This window comes from Canis lupus, chromosome 9, assembly GCF_048164855.1.
Source record: "Canis lupus baileyi chromosome 9, mCanLup2.hap1, whole genome shotgun sequence".
NCBI classification, from domain to species: domain Eukaryota; kingdom Metazoa; phylum Chordata; class Mammalia; order Carnivora; family Canidae; genus Canis; species Canis lupus.
In genome coordinates, this window is record NC_132846.1 from 47,833,327 (window position 1) to 47,850,882 (window position 17,556).

At 41.9% G+C, this 17,556-nt stretch overlaps 1 protein-coding gene across 4 annotated transcripts in view; it reads right to left on the reverse strand.

The window, feature by feature from the left end:
* The window catches only part of ZFYVE1 (zinc finger FYVE-type containing 1), a 54,412-nt gene that overhangs the window by 12,153 nt on the left and 24,703 nt on the right, over positions 1 to 17,556 (reverse strand). Inside the window, exons 3-4 of one of the 4 annotated variants that reach the window (XM_072839169.1) lie at positions 15,861 to 16,365; positions 10,660 to 10,874 (exon numbers count right to left, since the gene is read on the reverse strand). In XM_072839169.1, the coding sequence (XP_072695270.1) occupies positions 10,660 to 10,874; positions 15,861 to 16,365 (720 nt within the window). Of the gene's footprint in view, positions 1 to 1,803; positions 2,080 to 2,578; positions 2,735 to 10,659; positions 10,875 to 15,860; positions 16,366 to 17,556 lie in introns of those variants that run through there. The other 3 variants (XM_072839172.1, XM_072839170.1, XM_072839171.1) reach the window with 3 other exon arrangements.

The window sequence follows — 17,556 nt, forward strand, 5'->3', positions numbered from 1 at the left end:
TTTTTTTTCTTTTTTTTAAGATTTATTTGAGAGAGAGCAAGAGAGAGGGCATGTGTGTGCATGCACGCTTGAGGGTGGGGGGAGAGGGAGAGAGAAACTCAAGCAGATTCAGAGCTGAGCTTGGAGACCCTTGATCTCATGACCCTGAGATCAGACCTGAGCTGAAACCAAGAGTTGGAAGTATTAACCAACTATGCCACCCGGACAACCCTGTCCTAATTCTAAGTGACCTATCCTTCCAGGATTTTTTTGGTCTCACCTGTTCCATGAAGCCTTCCCTACCACTCTAGACATAACACACTGCCTGCTCTGAACACCTGTTGTATTCAATACCTGAAGTACATATTCAGTCATTAGATGATGATGATGCAAAATTATGGCCCAGTTGTATGGATATTACCTCCCAGATAAGATCATACATGCTGCAAAAATAGTTTCCTACCTTTGTGTCCTCCACTACTCCTAGCAAAGGTCCTAACAGGTTCTCAACTAAGACCTCTGGAATGAAGTAATCCAGCACCAACTCTGAAATGCACACCAACCCCCACCCTCCTCCCTCACCTTGGCCCTGTCTCTATGCCAGGCTTCATTCCATGCCCACAGACCCCCAGAAAGTTAAGGCTAACTGCTCCCCGACTGGTCAAATGACAGACACCTTAGAATGTATTTCTCAAGCAGGTATGTACATAGCTGTCTGGGACTGGCTGGTGGGAAAATAGAGCATTATCATCCTAATGCATCAATTACTGCAAGATTTGGGGAGCAAGTTTGATAGATACAGGTAAAGCAGACATGGGTATACTATGAAATTAAATGGGGAGCTTGCATAAATAAAACCTAAGAACCCCCACCACCAAGTCATTTCCGCTTGTCACTGGCAGGTTTGCACCCTCTGTGCTTTGTATCTTCTTATCTATAAAAGGAGGTGCTAGTAGCACCTTCCTCAGTAGGAGTCTTCATGGATTACACAAAGATCAAAAGGATTTACACACAAAGAGTGGCATAAATTAAGAGCTCAGAAAACATTCATGGCCATAACTAACATCATTTTTATTGTTTTTTATGCTGATTATTTTCTTCCTTAGATACCCTCCTACCTAATCTAGGTAATGCAGGGGATATAAGAACCTCTCTCCTTTCCATGATAGCTCATTGGTCTTCATAGCTGCTTGCATTTATTTGTTGGTGAAAATTTTTTTTTTTTTACTTTTTTTTAGTAAGCACTATGCCCAGAGTGAGGCTTGAACTCACAACCCCAAAATGAAGAGTCACATGCTCTACTGACAGCCAGATAGGAACCCCTTTTTTTATTTTTTATTATTTTTAGTAAGTTCTATGCCCAACATGGGGCTTGAACTCAGTGGATGAATATTTAGCTGCAAAAACACGCTTGTTATCGGGGTGCCTAGGTGGCACAGTCGGTTAAGTGTCCCACTCTTGGTTTCGGCTCAGGTCATGATCTCAGGGTCATGAGATCAAGCCCCCTGTGGGGCTCCATGCTCAGCAGAGTCTCCTTGAGATTCTCTCTCCCTCTCCTTCTGCCCCTCCCACCTGTGTGCAAGCACACTCTCTCTACAAATAAATAAATCTTAAAAAAAAAAAAAGATGCTTATGAAGCTAATGCGGGGATAGGGGAAGGGGAAGAAAAGAGCTAACTAAGGAACATAGAAGCTACACTAAAGAAGTATGGGGGGAAAAAATAAAGTATAGGGAAAACCAAAAAGAATATTTTTAGTGCCACATTTTTTTCTTTTAAACAGGTAACTGAAAGGATAACCTGTTAGTCACCCTTAGGAAAAATACCAAATTTGGCATGAGTTCACCAGCTGGGTTGAATTCAGGGCCGAGGCCAGTCCCCAACAAATATACAACTGCAGCCAGGTAACCGTGACGGCATGAGGTTCTTTCTGTTCCAAAGCCAAGGAGCCTGGCTCACTTCTCTGAAATTTCTCCAGAAAAATGGCAGCAAGGATCTCAAAGCTCGGCATGGAACAACGTGCAGGCTGATTCCCATGGCACAGGTGCCCACAGAACCTCCACTGTTGCCTGCCCGAGACAAATTAACTGCTGGCTTACACTGGCCAGGGCAGCCATAACCCCTTATGACATCAGAAAGAGAAGAACTCCTAGGCGAACCAGCCTCATAGCTTCAGATGCTGGTCACCCATCCTCTCCAACACTGGGTAACATGATAAGCATCTCACTTCCCTCACAAGCCACTGAAGAGAGGGCTAGTGAATCAGACCCTAAAAGCTTCACAGGAACTGACAGGAATAAAGAGTACAGGAACACAACAGTATAACTATTAAAAAAAAAAAATCTGTTGTTAGTGTGTTTTAGATACATGGGTCAAGAGAACCTATCCTCCTCCTTCGACTGCCTGATTGTTCCTTTCCAGTGTAGACACTGCCACCTAATCCACATACTTTGTCTTTCAAAAATTCCAAATCTCAGAGGCGCCTGGCTGGCTCAGTCGGTAGAGCATGAGACTCTTGATCTTGGGGTTATGGCTTCAAGCCCCACGTTAGATGCAGAGATTACTTAAAAATAAAATCTTTAAGGAAAAAAAATTCCAAACCTCACATCATTCCAGGTTTTCTTGGGCTTTCCTCCACCTGAGGTCCCCAAGCTGTTAGGGAAAGGCAGGGAGACCTCTCCGGAGAAAGCTAGGGGAAGCATCTGAGGCAACTCTAAGAAAAGGTTGCCTGGAGACCAGATGATCTTGAACTTTAGTTGCCTTGGCAACAGTATGGCCCCCTTCTATTGAACCTGTAAGGTTTGGTCTCGGTCACCAAGGGCTCGCAGTGAATTTTCTGATTCAAAATGGAGACTCTTATGCAATCACTGATGCCACCTCTCCCCACAAAATATAATAACTTTATAAATAGACACTTCCTCATGTGGTAGAATTGGAAAGCCAGAGTTTCTACATTTAGAGATCAGAGGCTAAAAAAGGTATTATATAAAGCCTGTACAAATTCAACTATAAAATGGTTCTCTCCTAAATTCAGAACTGTAAGTACAGACAACAGTTAATTCAACATTCAGTTCCCTTCTTCAATAGAAACCTGAGCAGCTCTTTGAACAGATTTACCTGCTCAGTGAGGGTACACTCTGCTGGTAGGTGTCTGCGCTGTTGCTTCCCATGGAATCTGGGCAGAGCAGTGAGTGGTCAAGAAGTGGGAAATAATCCTGCTAGAAAAGAGGGATTGGGGCCTGGACCACACCGTGGCTGATTGGCAGGAAGAACGATCAGGTCAGCATGATGCATCAGGAAACAACTGAACGGGCCACTAGAGAAGAGAACAGCAGACTTCCCTCTCACATACATTCTGCAAACTCTTCCATCCTTCTCATTCATCACATTTCCTATTCAATAATGAACATGAAAAGTAGCACTTGGGCTCCCTTCAAATCCAAGAGTGCTACATCAATCAGGTGGAACCTCATAAACAAGACACAGCTAAGAACTTTTTAAAAGTATACCAAGGGCATTAAGAATGCGGTATGTTTTATGTACTACTATAGAAAGATAACTACGATGCATAATTAAGTGAAAAAAAGCAAGCCATAGAATAGCAGGAATCACATGATCCCATTCAAGGTGAAAAATACATACATCATATACACATACTTATATAGGCACTTATGTATGACTACAAATTTCTAGAAGTATATACAAGTATTAACAATGGTTGTGAAAAAAAAAAATGGTTGTGGGCAGCCCCGGTGGGCAGCGCTTTAGCGCCGCCTGCAGCCCAGGGTGTGATCCTGGAGACCCAGGATCGAGTCCCACGTCGGGCTTCCTGCATGGAGCCTGCTTCTCCCTCTGCCTGTGTCTCTGCCTCTCTCTCTCTGAATAAATAAATAAATCTTAAGAAAAAAAAAAAAAAAAAACAATGGTTGTGATGGTTGTGATGGGGGTGGGGAGAGACCTTAACTTGTACCTTACACATTTCTATACTATTTGAATTGTTTATCGTGAATACATATTGCTTTTATAATTTAAAAAATAACTTTTTAAACATTAAAATAACCAAACACTCAAACACAATTTATGGGAATATCCTTTCAAGAGCCAACTGGCAATACGTTATCAGGAACCTTGAAAGACGGCTGCCTCCTCTGACCTTCTTTGGAGTAACTATTGAGAATATACAGCACTGGGTTAAAAGCACAGACTTGGTAGCCAGACTAGCTGGTTCAAATTCTCCACCACTTACTAGGTAAATCATATTAGGCAAATTAATTGACTTCTCTGTGCCTCCGCATCTTTACCCCATTGAGACAGCACGAGGATTAAGTGAATTCATTACACATGCAGAGCATAGTACACAACATACAGGAAGCATTCCATAAATATCAGTCCAAAACAGTAATAGGACTTGTAATTTACCCTAAAGAAATAGGCAGAATGTGACATTCCTTTAAACACATGGAAAATATAACCAGGCAAAAAGGAAAACCACTACTAAAACAAGTGCAAAATTAACTAAATGTAAAAAAAAATATCCATCCATATAAATGAAAACCATACAGCTACTTTAAAGACATATTTTCATAAAATACTTAATGGTGTGAGAAAAATGCCAGGCTTCAATGTTCCATGAGAAAACCAAAGTATATAGCTGCCTGTACATCCACCATGACCCCAATGTTCTCTTTAAAATAAGTAGCAAAGAATCACTTAACACCACCATGTATTTAGCCATTTTTTACATACTTAATTCGCATTATTTAGCCATTACAAAGAAAGCTGCTATCATATCCTCATAAAGGTCTCCCTGTATTCAGGTGGAAGAGTTTCTCTAAGGCAAATTCCTAGAAATGACACGGCTGGAATATATATTAGGTATATCTTCACCTACACTAGATAATTCTGAATGGCACTTGGAAGTAGTTGTACTGATTTTAATTTCAACTGGCAATCTGTAAGAGTTTACATTGTTTCACATCCTTTTTGACATTTTATTACCAGACTTGTCAGTGTCTGCCCTCATAATGTTGCTGTTTTCATTTGCCTTTCTTTGATTACTAGAGAGTTGAGATTTCTTCATTTGTTCATCACAGTTTTGATCGCCCCTTAGGTGATTTCTCTCTCCATTTCCCCAAAGCCTATAAACTTTTTCCTGACAATATTCCTGTATATTTTATCTAAAATAAATTGAAAGGGGTGCCTGGGTGGCTCAGTTACACATCTGCCTTCAGCTTAGGTCATGGTATCAGGGTCCTGGGATCAAGCCCAGTATCGCACTGGGCTCTCTCCTCAGCAGGGAGTCTGTTTCTGCCCTCTCTCTGTGCCTCTCTAATGTCTCTCACTGTCCCTCAAATAAATAAAATCTTTTAAAAAAGAAAATAAAATGAAATTCATATAGAAAAAAATTACTTCTATCATATTAGAACATATCCCTAGCCTTCAAAGTGTTTTTACTCAGTAAGTTAGTGAGAAATTGGACAAGGCTAGGAATACCAGAGAGATAAAGAAAAAACTGGCAGAAGCAGGAAGCCAAACAAATTATTTTGGCGTTGATAATTTATCTGTTTATGCCCATCCCCACTCTTCTGTTCCAAAAAGAATTCAAGTTTCCTTGTCAAAATAAAGCCAAATTAAATAAATAAATGAAGAAAAGACAGCCATTCTATTATACACTGCTATGAACTATGAACACTTCAATGAGTGTACTTTAACAGCAATAAAACTCTAGTGGATCAATCTGCCTAATGCAGACATCACAAGTGCCTTTCTATTAGAATGATAATTGGAAAATTAACAACTTACAATTTAAAAGGAGATTAAAGGCAAAACAACCAAAAAAGGTAAAACAATTTTTCAAGGCTTTCAGTAAGTTGCAAGAACCCCACAATTCCCTGGGGAGAGCCGAAGACACATGCTTGAACAGTTAACTCCTTCCCATGCACAGAAGCAGCAGGTCCCACACCCCATCTCCACCCCGAAAGACAGAAAACATAGGATCCAGGTGAAAACTCTGTGGACACCAGTGACCAAGAGTCATTACAACTCCAGCTGACCAGGCTCAGTGTATTTACAGAAAACTTATCACCTCATAAGCATAGTGTAACTTTTTTTCTCAAAATCATCTAACAAACTGGCCTGGGGTACGACCTCCAAGTCCCCTCAGGGTAAAATCTCTGAGCACTAATTACTGCTTACAGCACTCAGTGCCCCTGACAGCCTAATTTAAACATTAAGCTGGGTTAGTTTACAGAAAAACCTGAGGAACTGTAGAACCCAGCCACTGGCCTTGTCATTAAAATTTATACAGATCAGATTCACAGCCCTTTGTACACCACAGTATGGATCCAGGCTCTTTTGAAGATGTTTGCAATGCCTGAGTGTAATCTTCCACTGTGACTACCTCTGAGCCACTTCAAGGACACTGGCCAGTACATCTAAGTATACTTTAAGCTCAAATCTAATTAGAAGTATGTGTTTCATGAATTATTCAAATACAATCATTTTTCAGTTTTTTTCCTTAATTTTATCCACTCTATTTAACACTTATTGAACATTTACTAGATACCAGGTACTTAGTTTCTTCAAGTGTGCTGTTCTATTTGATCCTCACTCAATTTCATTAGGAAAATTCTTTTATTATCCCTATTTTACAGATGAAGGATAAAGGTTCGAAGGAGTAATATCATAAGGACAAAGTTATTGTCTACCTTGTCCTCCACCATATTTCCAGCACCTCAAACTATACTGGGCACATAGATGTGCTCTTTTATTTGTTGTATGAATGAACCAACAAACAAAGTTGCCAAAACCAACTCGCTGTAAATGGCAGAACTGGGATTCCCACAGAAGTCTGTCTGACTCCAGAATCCAAGCTTTTAACCATTGTCTTTAGTCCACTGAGGTTGCTAAAACAAAACAGTACAGACTGGATAGCTTCTCAACAACAGAAATATATTTCTCACAAATCTGGAGGCTGGAAGCCTAAGATCTGGACGCCAGCAAGGTCAGGTTCTGCTTTACAGATGGTGCCTCCGCACTGTGTCCTTGCTTGCTGGAAGGGACTAGGGAGCTCTCTGGGGCTTCTTTCCAAGGCCATTAATCTCATTCATGAGGGCTCCATCCTCATGACCCAATCACCTCCCAAAGGCCCACCGGTACCATCACACTGGGCATTAGGGTTTCAACAAATTAATTTTGGGAGGACACAAACATCTGACCTAAAGCAACCAAGATGCAAAGATCACAAACTTTGTTTAAGGGTAACTTTTCATTTTGATATAATTTCAGACTTGTAGAAAAGTTGGAAGAATGATACAAGGAGCTCTCATATACAATTTACCCGATTCACTAATGGTCTACATTGTACCCCATTACAAACCTTTTAAAAACTCAACGGACTAAAAAAAAAAAAAAAAAAAAAAAAAAACTCAACGGACTGAGCAAATCAGCACATCCAAAGTCTGTTCCTGTGTACACCAGAGCCCTCTTCATTTTATGCCAAACCCCTCTCTCCCATCCCTCCCAGCGCTAGGCCCTATCCCCTAGTCCTCAAGGCATCCTCATATCCCTAGTTCCAATCTTGCCAACATTTCCCAGCCTCTCCCCAGGTCCCACATGCCCAGCACTGCCCCAAAGGCTTCCTTCCTGCTCCTCCGTCCTAAGCCTGCAGCCATGGTTAACAGTGTTGTGCACAAACTGCAAAAAAGCAGCAGTATTCCCAGGGATCCCTTTGATGAATTCATTATAAAGAATACTAAAATAAATACATACACAGTAAAGATCAGAGATTATATTGAAGTAAAATCCCTGAAATACTAAAAATAGGCAAAATAGAAACAAAGATATCAAATAAGCAAAAGTACCTAAATAGGATTCCATGTCCAATTATGTGAAATGACAGAAATACATGTTCACTGTGTGTATGTACATATATACATATGTACGTATATACATACACACACGCACTTTTGACACAATCTACTTCAAGAGAATATAACCAAGAAAAATAATGCCAAATACAGAAAGAGCATTTGTGGTATTTAGTTGTGGTATTATTTATAATAGTAAAATTTTACTTATAATCGCTTATCTGACAATTGTAATTTTTGTATGTTTAGACAATGAAATATTGTGTAGCTACCAAAACTACTTATAAAAACCATACAATATAGTAAAGTGTTGCGGCACCGAGTGACTCAGTCAGTTAAGTGTCCGACTCTTGATTTCGGCTCAGGTCATGATCTCAGGGTCATAAAATGGGGCCTTGTATCAGGCTCTATGCTGTGCATGGAGCCTGCTTAAGATTCTCTCTCCCTCTCCTGCCCCTCCCCCACACGCTCTCTCTGAAAAAAAAAATCATACAGTAAAACGTTTATGATGTTTCACAGAGAAAGGATTACAAGTTTACATCTATAATGTAATGACAAGCCACATGTTTTTTTTTTTTTTTAATGCACAGAACACATACTCTAAGGGCACATAATAAAATGTTAACAGTGGCTATCCCTAGGTGGAGGGCTGTGGTTGGTCCTTGTTTTCAGTGCTGTAATTCTACTGTAGTATCCAACATTTTCTATACTTAACATGTATTCCTAATTAAATCAGAGGATATGAATTTAGACAAACACAATATAAATGGATCACTGAACAAACTGTTCTAAACTTATAATTTTTATTCCCATAATGGTATCAACAACTTTCACATTCCTTTTTGGATCCCTTTTCCCAGCTTTTACCGGGCCAAGGGAATGCTTTGACCAATGTATTGTGCTAAGACAGCAAGATTTCATTGAGACAATCTAGTCAATTCTAAAATGGCAATTTCCAAAAAAAAAAAAAGCAATTTCCAACAACCAGTGATCATTTTTTAACTCATACTTTTCTATTACCCCAGTCTATGCACCCCACCACCACTACCCCTGCCGTTGTTCTAGTGATTTCTTGCCTGTTCACAGCTATTAGTAGGAATAGTAGAGTAACCATATTGCTGTGGGAGTGAAGTGATATTACCTAGCACAGTGATCCCACCTACCCAGATACTTGAGAGGCCTAAGATGCCACTTGATAAAGAAGGGCAACAATCTAACCCCTGAGGGCCTCAGACAGGTTATACAGCATCTGTTGTAGCTGGAGGGTTTGCAGTCCCCCTAGGCGGCAGGGTCTCTGTTACAAAGAAGCAAGCATCAACCATCAGGATGGGGAAACAAATTCTGTGGATCAGCAGGGTGCTTTATAACAGGATTTTACTGTATCATCAAAACAATTTGTTGATACTACTGCTGAGATACACAAGAAAAACAATTTGCCTGATTTTAAAGGACAACGATGGAATGCTTAGGTATGTTTCCCAAAAGACAGGCCTCACATCACTGATGTCTACAAGGTGAATTTTAGGGCACAAGACATGGCTGTAGGTGATACAATGAACAGCATCTAGTTCCAAAGAAGAAATTACTCCTGCTTAGGAACACCTGAGTGGCTCAGAGGTTGAGCATCTGCCTTTGGCTCAGGGTGTGATCCCGGTCCAGGGATCAAGTCCCACATTGGGCTCCTTACCAGGGGCTTGCTTCTCCCTCTGCCTGTGTCTCTGCCTCTTTCTGTGTGTTTCTCATGAATAAATTTTTTTAAATCTTAAAAAAAAAAAATTACTCCTGTTTAAATTCATTTGCAAAATTTCAGATTCTGTTAAAGTCTCAAGTAACAGTATTACCTTTATCTTCTCCAGGACACTTGTTAATCTCCCTCTTAAGTAAAGAAAAAACAAGCCCCAGCCTCAGAACCTTTCACGAATAACAGTCTCTAGAGAGGAAATAATATGTTATTATACTTGTTGAAAGGCAGATTCTTCTTGGTTATAAGGAGCTCTAGAGTAAACCAGCCAGGATTTATACCTGCTGCCACTTAGTAACTGTATGTCACCGAATACTTCACCTCCCTGTGCCTCAGTTTCCTCATCTGCAAAATGAGGATGGTAATAGTAATTAACACACTGAGGTGGTGTAAGGATTTTTTAAAAGATTTTATTTTTAAGTAATCTCTACACTCAACATGAGGCTTGAACCTACAACCCCAAGGTCAGGAGTCACATGCTCTACCAACTGAGCTGGCCAGGCACACTGGTAAGGTAAGGATTAAGTGAACTAATCCATATACAGTCCTCTAAATGTTGGTATATAATAAACAGCAATTATTATTATTGTGTCTCTTTGTTGTTTTTTTGTCTTGGGAAATTTCTACCTGTGATATTTCTATGATTTACGGTGATCACAAAAAATTGCCCTCTAGAATAAATTAATACAGCTTACAAAAAAAAAAAAAAAAACCCAAAAAAACAGTGAGTCCTGTTCAGATAACTTAGGCTCAATACAAGGTCAATTCACCAGGGCTGGGCCATACCATATAGAGACAAATGCTTCTTCCTATTTATCCAAAAGCCTGGTTTTTCTCTGACATGGAGACCTGTCACTTTTTAACTATATAACCCAAGATTTCTCTGTGCCCGTGATCTTAGCAAGATGAGCTCACTCAACAGGTGTGCTAACTCCACTCTTGTGCTTCCTTTCCCTACAACCTCTATTTCCAGCCCCAGCTTCCAATCCCTGGCACCAACAAAAGGGGAGCTGAGTGTTCTCACTACCCACAAGTACCCCAATGAGAAGCACTTGGGACAGGAGCCAACTGACCTTCAGGGCTTTGAAGATGACCCCTGGGTGCCGGGGAGAACGGGTGGTGTTGTTCTCTAGCTGCTGCTCCAAAGCACGTCGAAGCCCAGAGAAGTCAGTGGGAGGGTTGTAAGTCCTCGTTCCCTTGTAGTGGATGGAACTGAAGGCTTCAGGGAAGCGGCCCAGCTTCCGGAACCGGTCCTGGATGAGCTTTTCTGGCACCTCTGAGGGGTGATCTGGACAAGGAAACAGGTATGTGAACGATGGTCTTTCTTTAAAAAAAAAAATCTGCCTTGCATTTTAAAAATATGTAGCCTGAGTCTCTATATAAATAGGCATAAACAGGCAGAACTAATCTATGCTGTTAAAACTCAGGTCACCCTTGCCTAGAACGGAGCGTGAGCAGGGCTTCCCCATGAAGTGAGTATTGGCAGGTCATTTTCTGGTACTGATTTCAAGGGTACATCCAGACTATGAAATTTATCACAATAATACACTTTTGATATGATGTACACTTTTCTATATGTACATTATACTTCAAGGGAAAGCCATTTTTAAATCTGCTCATTGTAAAAAAGAAATTCAAACATGTCAAAGCATAAAAGAAATATATTTCTTCTGCCCCTCCTACTTCTTTTTCCTACATATGTTATCAACACATATACACAACTTGCTTGTATCACTTAATTACGTACTGTAAGTACCTGTTCTCTTCATGATAAACTCTAGAAAATTTCCTTATTCTCTTTCATAGCTACATAGTCCTCCATCCTATGGATGTATTTAACCAGTCACCTGCTAATGAACATTTAAAATACACAAAAATTTTAAACACGCTGATCTTATGCTGGTCAAGCTATAGACAAACTGCCAGAGTATCTGAGAGTAGTTTCACCAATATTTATCCAGAAATTTGTAGAGTGGTAGTACAAATGAATTCAATAAATATTTTGGAGATATATGTTACAAGGACTTTTTAATTTCCTTTAATATTTTAACAACAACAAAATCACTCCAATTAATACTGGAGGTATGGCCTTACTCAAATTTAAAGATACAGTCATCAAAAAGTAGCCAAACTCTGTAATTCATCCCTAAATCTATCTCCTCCTGAACTTTTCCTGTGGCAGTGGACTTTTCAAGGTGCTGGCTTGGTCACCCTCACTCCCTCCCAACATCACCTCACACCTTGTCCCTGGACATAAAATCACTGCTCCAAAATGATTATAGGAGCTTGGTTCTACTCATCTGAAAAACACAGAATTCTTTGCCTACTAACTCCCACCTAGAATCCTCTGTCCAAAAAAAGAAGAGGATCAAATAAAATCAGAAAGTGGGGGGCATCTGGGTGCCTCCGTGGTGAGCATCTGCCTCTGTTTCAGGTTATGATCCTGGGGTCCTAGGATGAAGCCCCACATCGGGCTCCCCACAGGGAGGCTGCTTCTCCCTCTACCTATGTCTCTGCCTCTCTCTGTCTTTCATGAATAAATTCTGTAGAAATAATACAAATAAAATAAAATAAAAAAGAAAGTCAGAAAGTGGGACACCCAGATGGCTCAGTTGTTTTGAGCGTTCAATTCTTGATTTCAGCTCAGCTCATGATCTCGGGGTGGTGAGATCAAGCCCCACATGGAGCCCCCTGATGGGTGTGGACCTGCTTAAGATGGTCTCTCTTCCTCTCCCTCTGCCTCTCCCCACTGCTCACTCTCAGCTAAAAAAAAAAAAAAAAAAAATTAAAATTAAATAAAATCAAAGTCTATGAGACAAAAAACTCAAATTATCAATTTGCCCACAATCCTGGTACCTCTCTATCCTGCATAAAGTCCGGCTGCCTTGGTTCCATCTCCAGGTTTCAAGAAGGAGCAACAGTATTCCAGAAAGAGCTCTCGATTTATGAGTTAGGAAACCCTATTTTGAACCCCAATTTTGCAACTTACTAGCTGGAAACCTCTTGTTATATAACTCAAGTTCTCTGAGTTTAGCTTCTTCATCTGTAAAATGGGCTGCTACCAACTGAGCCAAATAACAAGGATGCAGTAAAGTTAGCACTGCTTTTTTAAATTTTTTTATTTTTTATTTTAATTTTTTTTTGCACTGCTTTTTTTTTTTTAAGATTTTATTTATTATTCATGACAGACAGACAGAAAGAGAGAGCCAGAGGCACAGGGAGAGGGAGAAGCAGGCTCCATGCAGGGAGCCTGATGTGGGACTCGATCCCAGGACTCCAGGATCAGGCCCTGGGCCGAAGGCAGGCACCAAACCGCTGAGCCACCCAGGAATCCCCCCGCACTGCTTTTTTTTAAAACAATACATGGTACAAAGCAAAACATGGTACAAAGCAAAAAAAAAAAAAAAAGTTATTTGTGAAGGGCTGGTTATTTCAAAATCCTGAACAAGAGGGGCGCCTGCATAGCTCAGTCAGTTAAGCATCTGTCTTCAGCCCAAGTCATGGTCCAGGGTCTTAGGATCAAACCCTACACTGGGTTCCATGCTCAGCGGGGAACTTGCTTCTCCCTCTTTCAAATAAATAAATAAAATCTTTAAAAAAAAAATCCTAAACAAGAAATTAAACCCACCTCTTACCAAAGCTGTAAAAATCAAAAGCAGCATAAAAATTCAGATCATGGGAGGCACCCCAAAATCGGCATTTCCAGCCTTCTCTCCTAACCTCAGAATCACTTGCTAAGGACCCTTAGCTAGAACATTTAGATTTCTCATCTTCCTGCTAGACCCAGGTCCTTCTGATCCTAATGCTTTAATATGGCCCCCGTCTCTCCACTTTCCCTCCTGTGCCACTGCCCTGGCTCAACACCTATCATTTCTCCTCTAGCACCATGGTAATGTCCTGGCTGGTCTCCCTGCCTCCCTGCCTCCAGGCATGCCTCTACAGTTCATCCTGCAAAAGGCTGTTGTGTGATCTTTGGAAAATATAGATCTGTATAACTCCCTGCTTAAATTCCTTCAGGGGCTCCTATCATATCTAACAACTGAGTCAAGGCAATCCACGATCTGACCCCCAAGTATCTCCGCCATTCCCTCTCACACAGTCTGTGCTTCAGACACAGTGAGAGCCTCTTTATTTATTCATCCAACAAACCTCTGAGTGTCAAGCACTCACTCATCTAGGCTCTTCAGATAGTGGTAGATTAAGACAGACAAGGTTCCTGCCTTCCTGGAGTTTCTTGTTGTAATGGGAGACAAACAAAAACAAGCAAGCAAACATATGGGATGATTTCAGATAGTGATCAGGGCCCTGATGCAAATGAACAGAGTGATGCAGTAAGAGTGTAAAGTTGGGTGCAGGAAGGACCACTCTACAGGGGACAGTCGGCCAAGGCTCCCAGGGGGTGGGAGCTGAGTCGAATCTGAAGCATGGCTTATTGAGTAAACGGTGTTCCAGGCAGAGTAGCATATGCAAAGGTGCCAACACAGAAAAGGCCGCTGTGGCTACCAGAGGGAGTGTACACACACATCATGTGTGCACACACACGTGCATGGTGGGGGCACATGGTAGGCGGCAGGAGAGAAAACCAGAGAAGGAGTTCAGAGACACAGACAGGACTCAGAGTAAGGACATCATGATGAGTTTGTAGTGAAAGCCACTGGCGCCTTGTAAGCAGAAGAATAACATGATCTAAATTATAAATAAAGCTTGTGGAAAGATCACCAGGATGCTGTGTGGCACACACACTGAGGGGCTGAAAGGGAACTTGGGAGACTCTTGTAGAACAACCTGCAGTTTCCTGGACACAATCCACACTCCTTCAAGCCACCAGGGGTTTGTGCTTTCCGGAGCAGATTTCCTCCCCTGCCCTACCAACCCACATGTCAAGGCTCAAACACCACCTCTTTCCCAGATCCCCTAGGTGGTGTGAAGAGCCCCTGTGCTGTACTCCCACACCTCCAGGACCTACATCGCTACAGAAAAGAGCACACGTGGTCTCCCCAACTGGGCTGTGGGCTACTCGTGGATGAGAATTGCCTCAGTGCCCCAGTGCTCAGCATGTGGCATTGTGCACTTGAACTCTTCTAACTGACGGGGCGCCTGGGGGCTCAGTCGGTTAAGTGTCCAACTCTGCATTTTGGCTCAAGTCAGGATCTCAGCGTTGTGAGATTGCGTCCTGTGTTTGCGCTGGGCATGCAGTCTGCTTCAGATTCTCTCTCTCCCTCTGCCCCTCCCCTACTCTCTAAAAAAATAAAAGAAAGGAAGAAAACAATCTCTGTTGCCTGAATGAACAGGTAAATGGGGGATCCCTGGGTGGCGCAGCGGTTTGGCGCCTGCCTTTGGCCCAGGGCTCGATCCTGGAGACCCGGGATCGAATCCCACGTCGGGCTCCCGGTGCATGGAGCCTGCTTCTCCCTCTGCCTGTGTCTCTGCGCCTCTCTCTCTCTCTCTGTGACTATCATAAATAAATAAAAATTTAAAAAAAAAAAAAAAAAAACAGGTAAATGGTCCAACTGTGTTAGGAGCTGACCCTACTGTCCCCACCTGTGTCCAATTACTTGTTGTACCTGCTGCCTCATCCTCCCTCAGGTCATGATTTTGCTTCCTACTTCTCTAAGGTAAGAGAAACAATAGGACAGCTCTCACACACATACTGTATCCACCAATCACCTGCAACTGCGTCCATATAGTGTTTCTCTCCTGTGTTTATGGAGGGACTGGCTATGTTTCTAAGGCCAACCACCCCTGTGAGGCTCACTCCAACTGCTCTGCTCTTTCCATCTGCATCGTTCCCTACCTCGTGAAGCATTCCACGAGGAAAAAATATCTGCAATACCTCACAACTTCAATTTAAAGATGGGAAAATCCCTTGAAATCCCACATTAACCTCCAGCTATCATCTCATTTGTCTGTTTCCCTTTATAATAGAACTTTTGGAAAGAGTGGAATATTACACAACCTTAATTCTTCTCCTATTCTCTCTTGAACCTACTCTGAGCAGGCTTTCATGCCCACCACCCCTGGAAAACAGGTCTTACCAGATTACCAAGGATCTCTCTATTGCCTAAGGTAATCAGTAATCCCCAATCCTCATCCTGACCAGAAGCAGATTTTGACATAGTTGCTCACTCCACCTTTCTTCAAACACTCCCTCCCATCCTGCCCAGGCAGAAATTCTGCTGGGCAATCCACCTCCACCAAGTTAGTGCTACAGCCCAACGGCTGCCTCCTCACACCCACAAAGGTCAACCTGGGACACAGCCCTCTGTCTACTCACCAGAGCCCAGCAGCTGAGTGTGAACAGTCTCATGGAAAATGATAACAGCAGGGCCCAGGGTGGACAAGGGGACATCCAGGCCACAGCGGGCAGTGGTAGCCTTGAGCTCCTTGGTGAAGTGCTTCAGATAAGCTTCTGAGGCGTCCCCAAGGAACTTGAAGAGGTCATTATGCAGCCGGTCTGCATGAGTTCGATAGATGACAAGATCTGAGATGGCCAGGACCTTCAGCAGCAGTCGAGTTCTCTGGCTGAGATTCACTGTAGCCCCCAAGAGCCCCTCTGTGTCTATCACTGCTACTTTGTGGACTGGGTCATATGCTGCCCACACCCCCACGGTGCAGGACTCCTGGGCAGGGGAAGTTTTAAAGACTTCACGGCCATAAAAGAAAGTGTGGTTTAGAGTATGAGACTTTCCATCACCAGTATTTCCAAAAATGGAAACCACCTTCAAATGCTGATCAGGTTTACAGTCCAATTTCCTAATAAAGTCCTCTTCATTTGTTACCTTCAAAAAAAAAAAAAAAAGAAAAAGAAAAAAGAAAAGAAATATAAACTGCATAATAGAGAACTTGCAAGAACAATAAATGCTTCCCAAGGTCAAGATCCTAGACTAAACTGTCAACGTGGCAAAGAAAAGAAGCCCCAGGATGATAGGCTCCCACCCAGCCTTTCCCCCAGCAAACAGCTAAGAGGAACTTCCAAAGCTTCAGGCGGCACAATTTAGTGCTCACAAAAGAGCTACAACTATAAAACTCTTGGAAGATGACATAGGAGTGGTGTGCCTCGGTGGCTTTGTCAGTTAAGCATCTGCCTTCGGCTCAGGTCATGACCTCAGGGTCCTGGAATTGAGTCCCAAATCTAGCTCCCCACTCGCCAGGGAGTCTGCTTCTCCTTCTCTCTCTGCCCCTCCCTCCTCTCGTGCTCCCTCTCTCTTTTTCTCTCTCAAATAAATTAAACTTAAAAAAAAAAAAAAAAGAAAAAAGACAACATAGGAGCAAATCTATGTGACCTTGGATTAGGTAGGCAATGGCTTCTTGGATATGATACCAAAAGCAATACAACATAAGAATTAAACAAAATGGACTTCATCAAAATTAAAAACTTATATTCTGCAAAGGATACCAACAAGACAGCGAAAACAAAGCCCAAAGAATGGAAGAAAGTATTTGTGAATCATTTATCTGATAAGGGTCTAAGTAGTCCAGAATACATAAAGAACTCTTTTGGGGGTCCCTGGGTGGCTCAGTGGTTTAGTGCCTGCCTTCGGCCCAGAAGCATGATCCTGAAGTCCTGGGACCAAGTCCCACATCAGGCTCCCTGCGTGGAGCCTGCCTCTTTCTCTCTGTGTCTCTCATGAATAAATAAATAAAATCTTTAAAAAAAAAAAAAAATAACTCCTAACTCAACAAGGAAAAAAAAAACTTGTTAAATATTAAGCCAAAAATTTGAATAGACATTTTTCCAAAAATTTACAAATGGCCAATAAGCACATGAAAAAATATCACCACAGTTATTAAGGAAATGTGAATTAAAACCACAATGAGGGGGTGCCTGGATGGCTCAGTCAGCTAAGCCAGGTTTCAGCTCAGGTTATGATCTCAGGATCCTGGGATCAAGACCCAAGTCAGGCTCCATGCTCAGTATAGAGTATACATAAGATTCTCTCTCTCCCTCTCCCTCTGCCCCTCCCACTTGT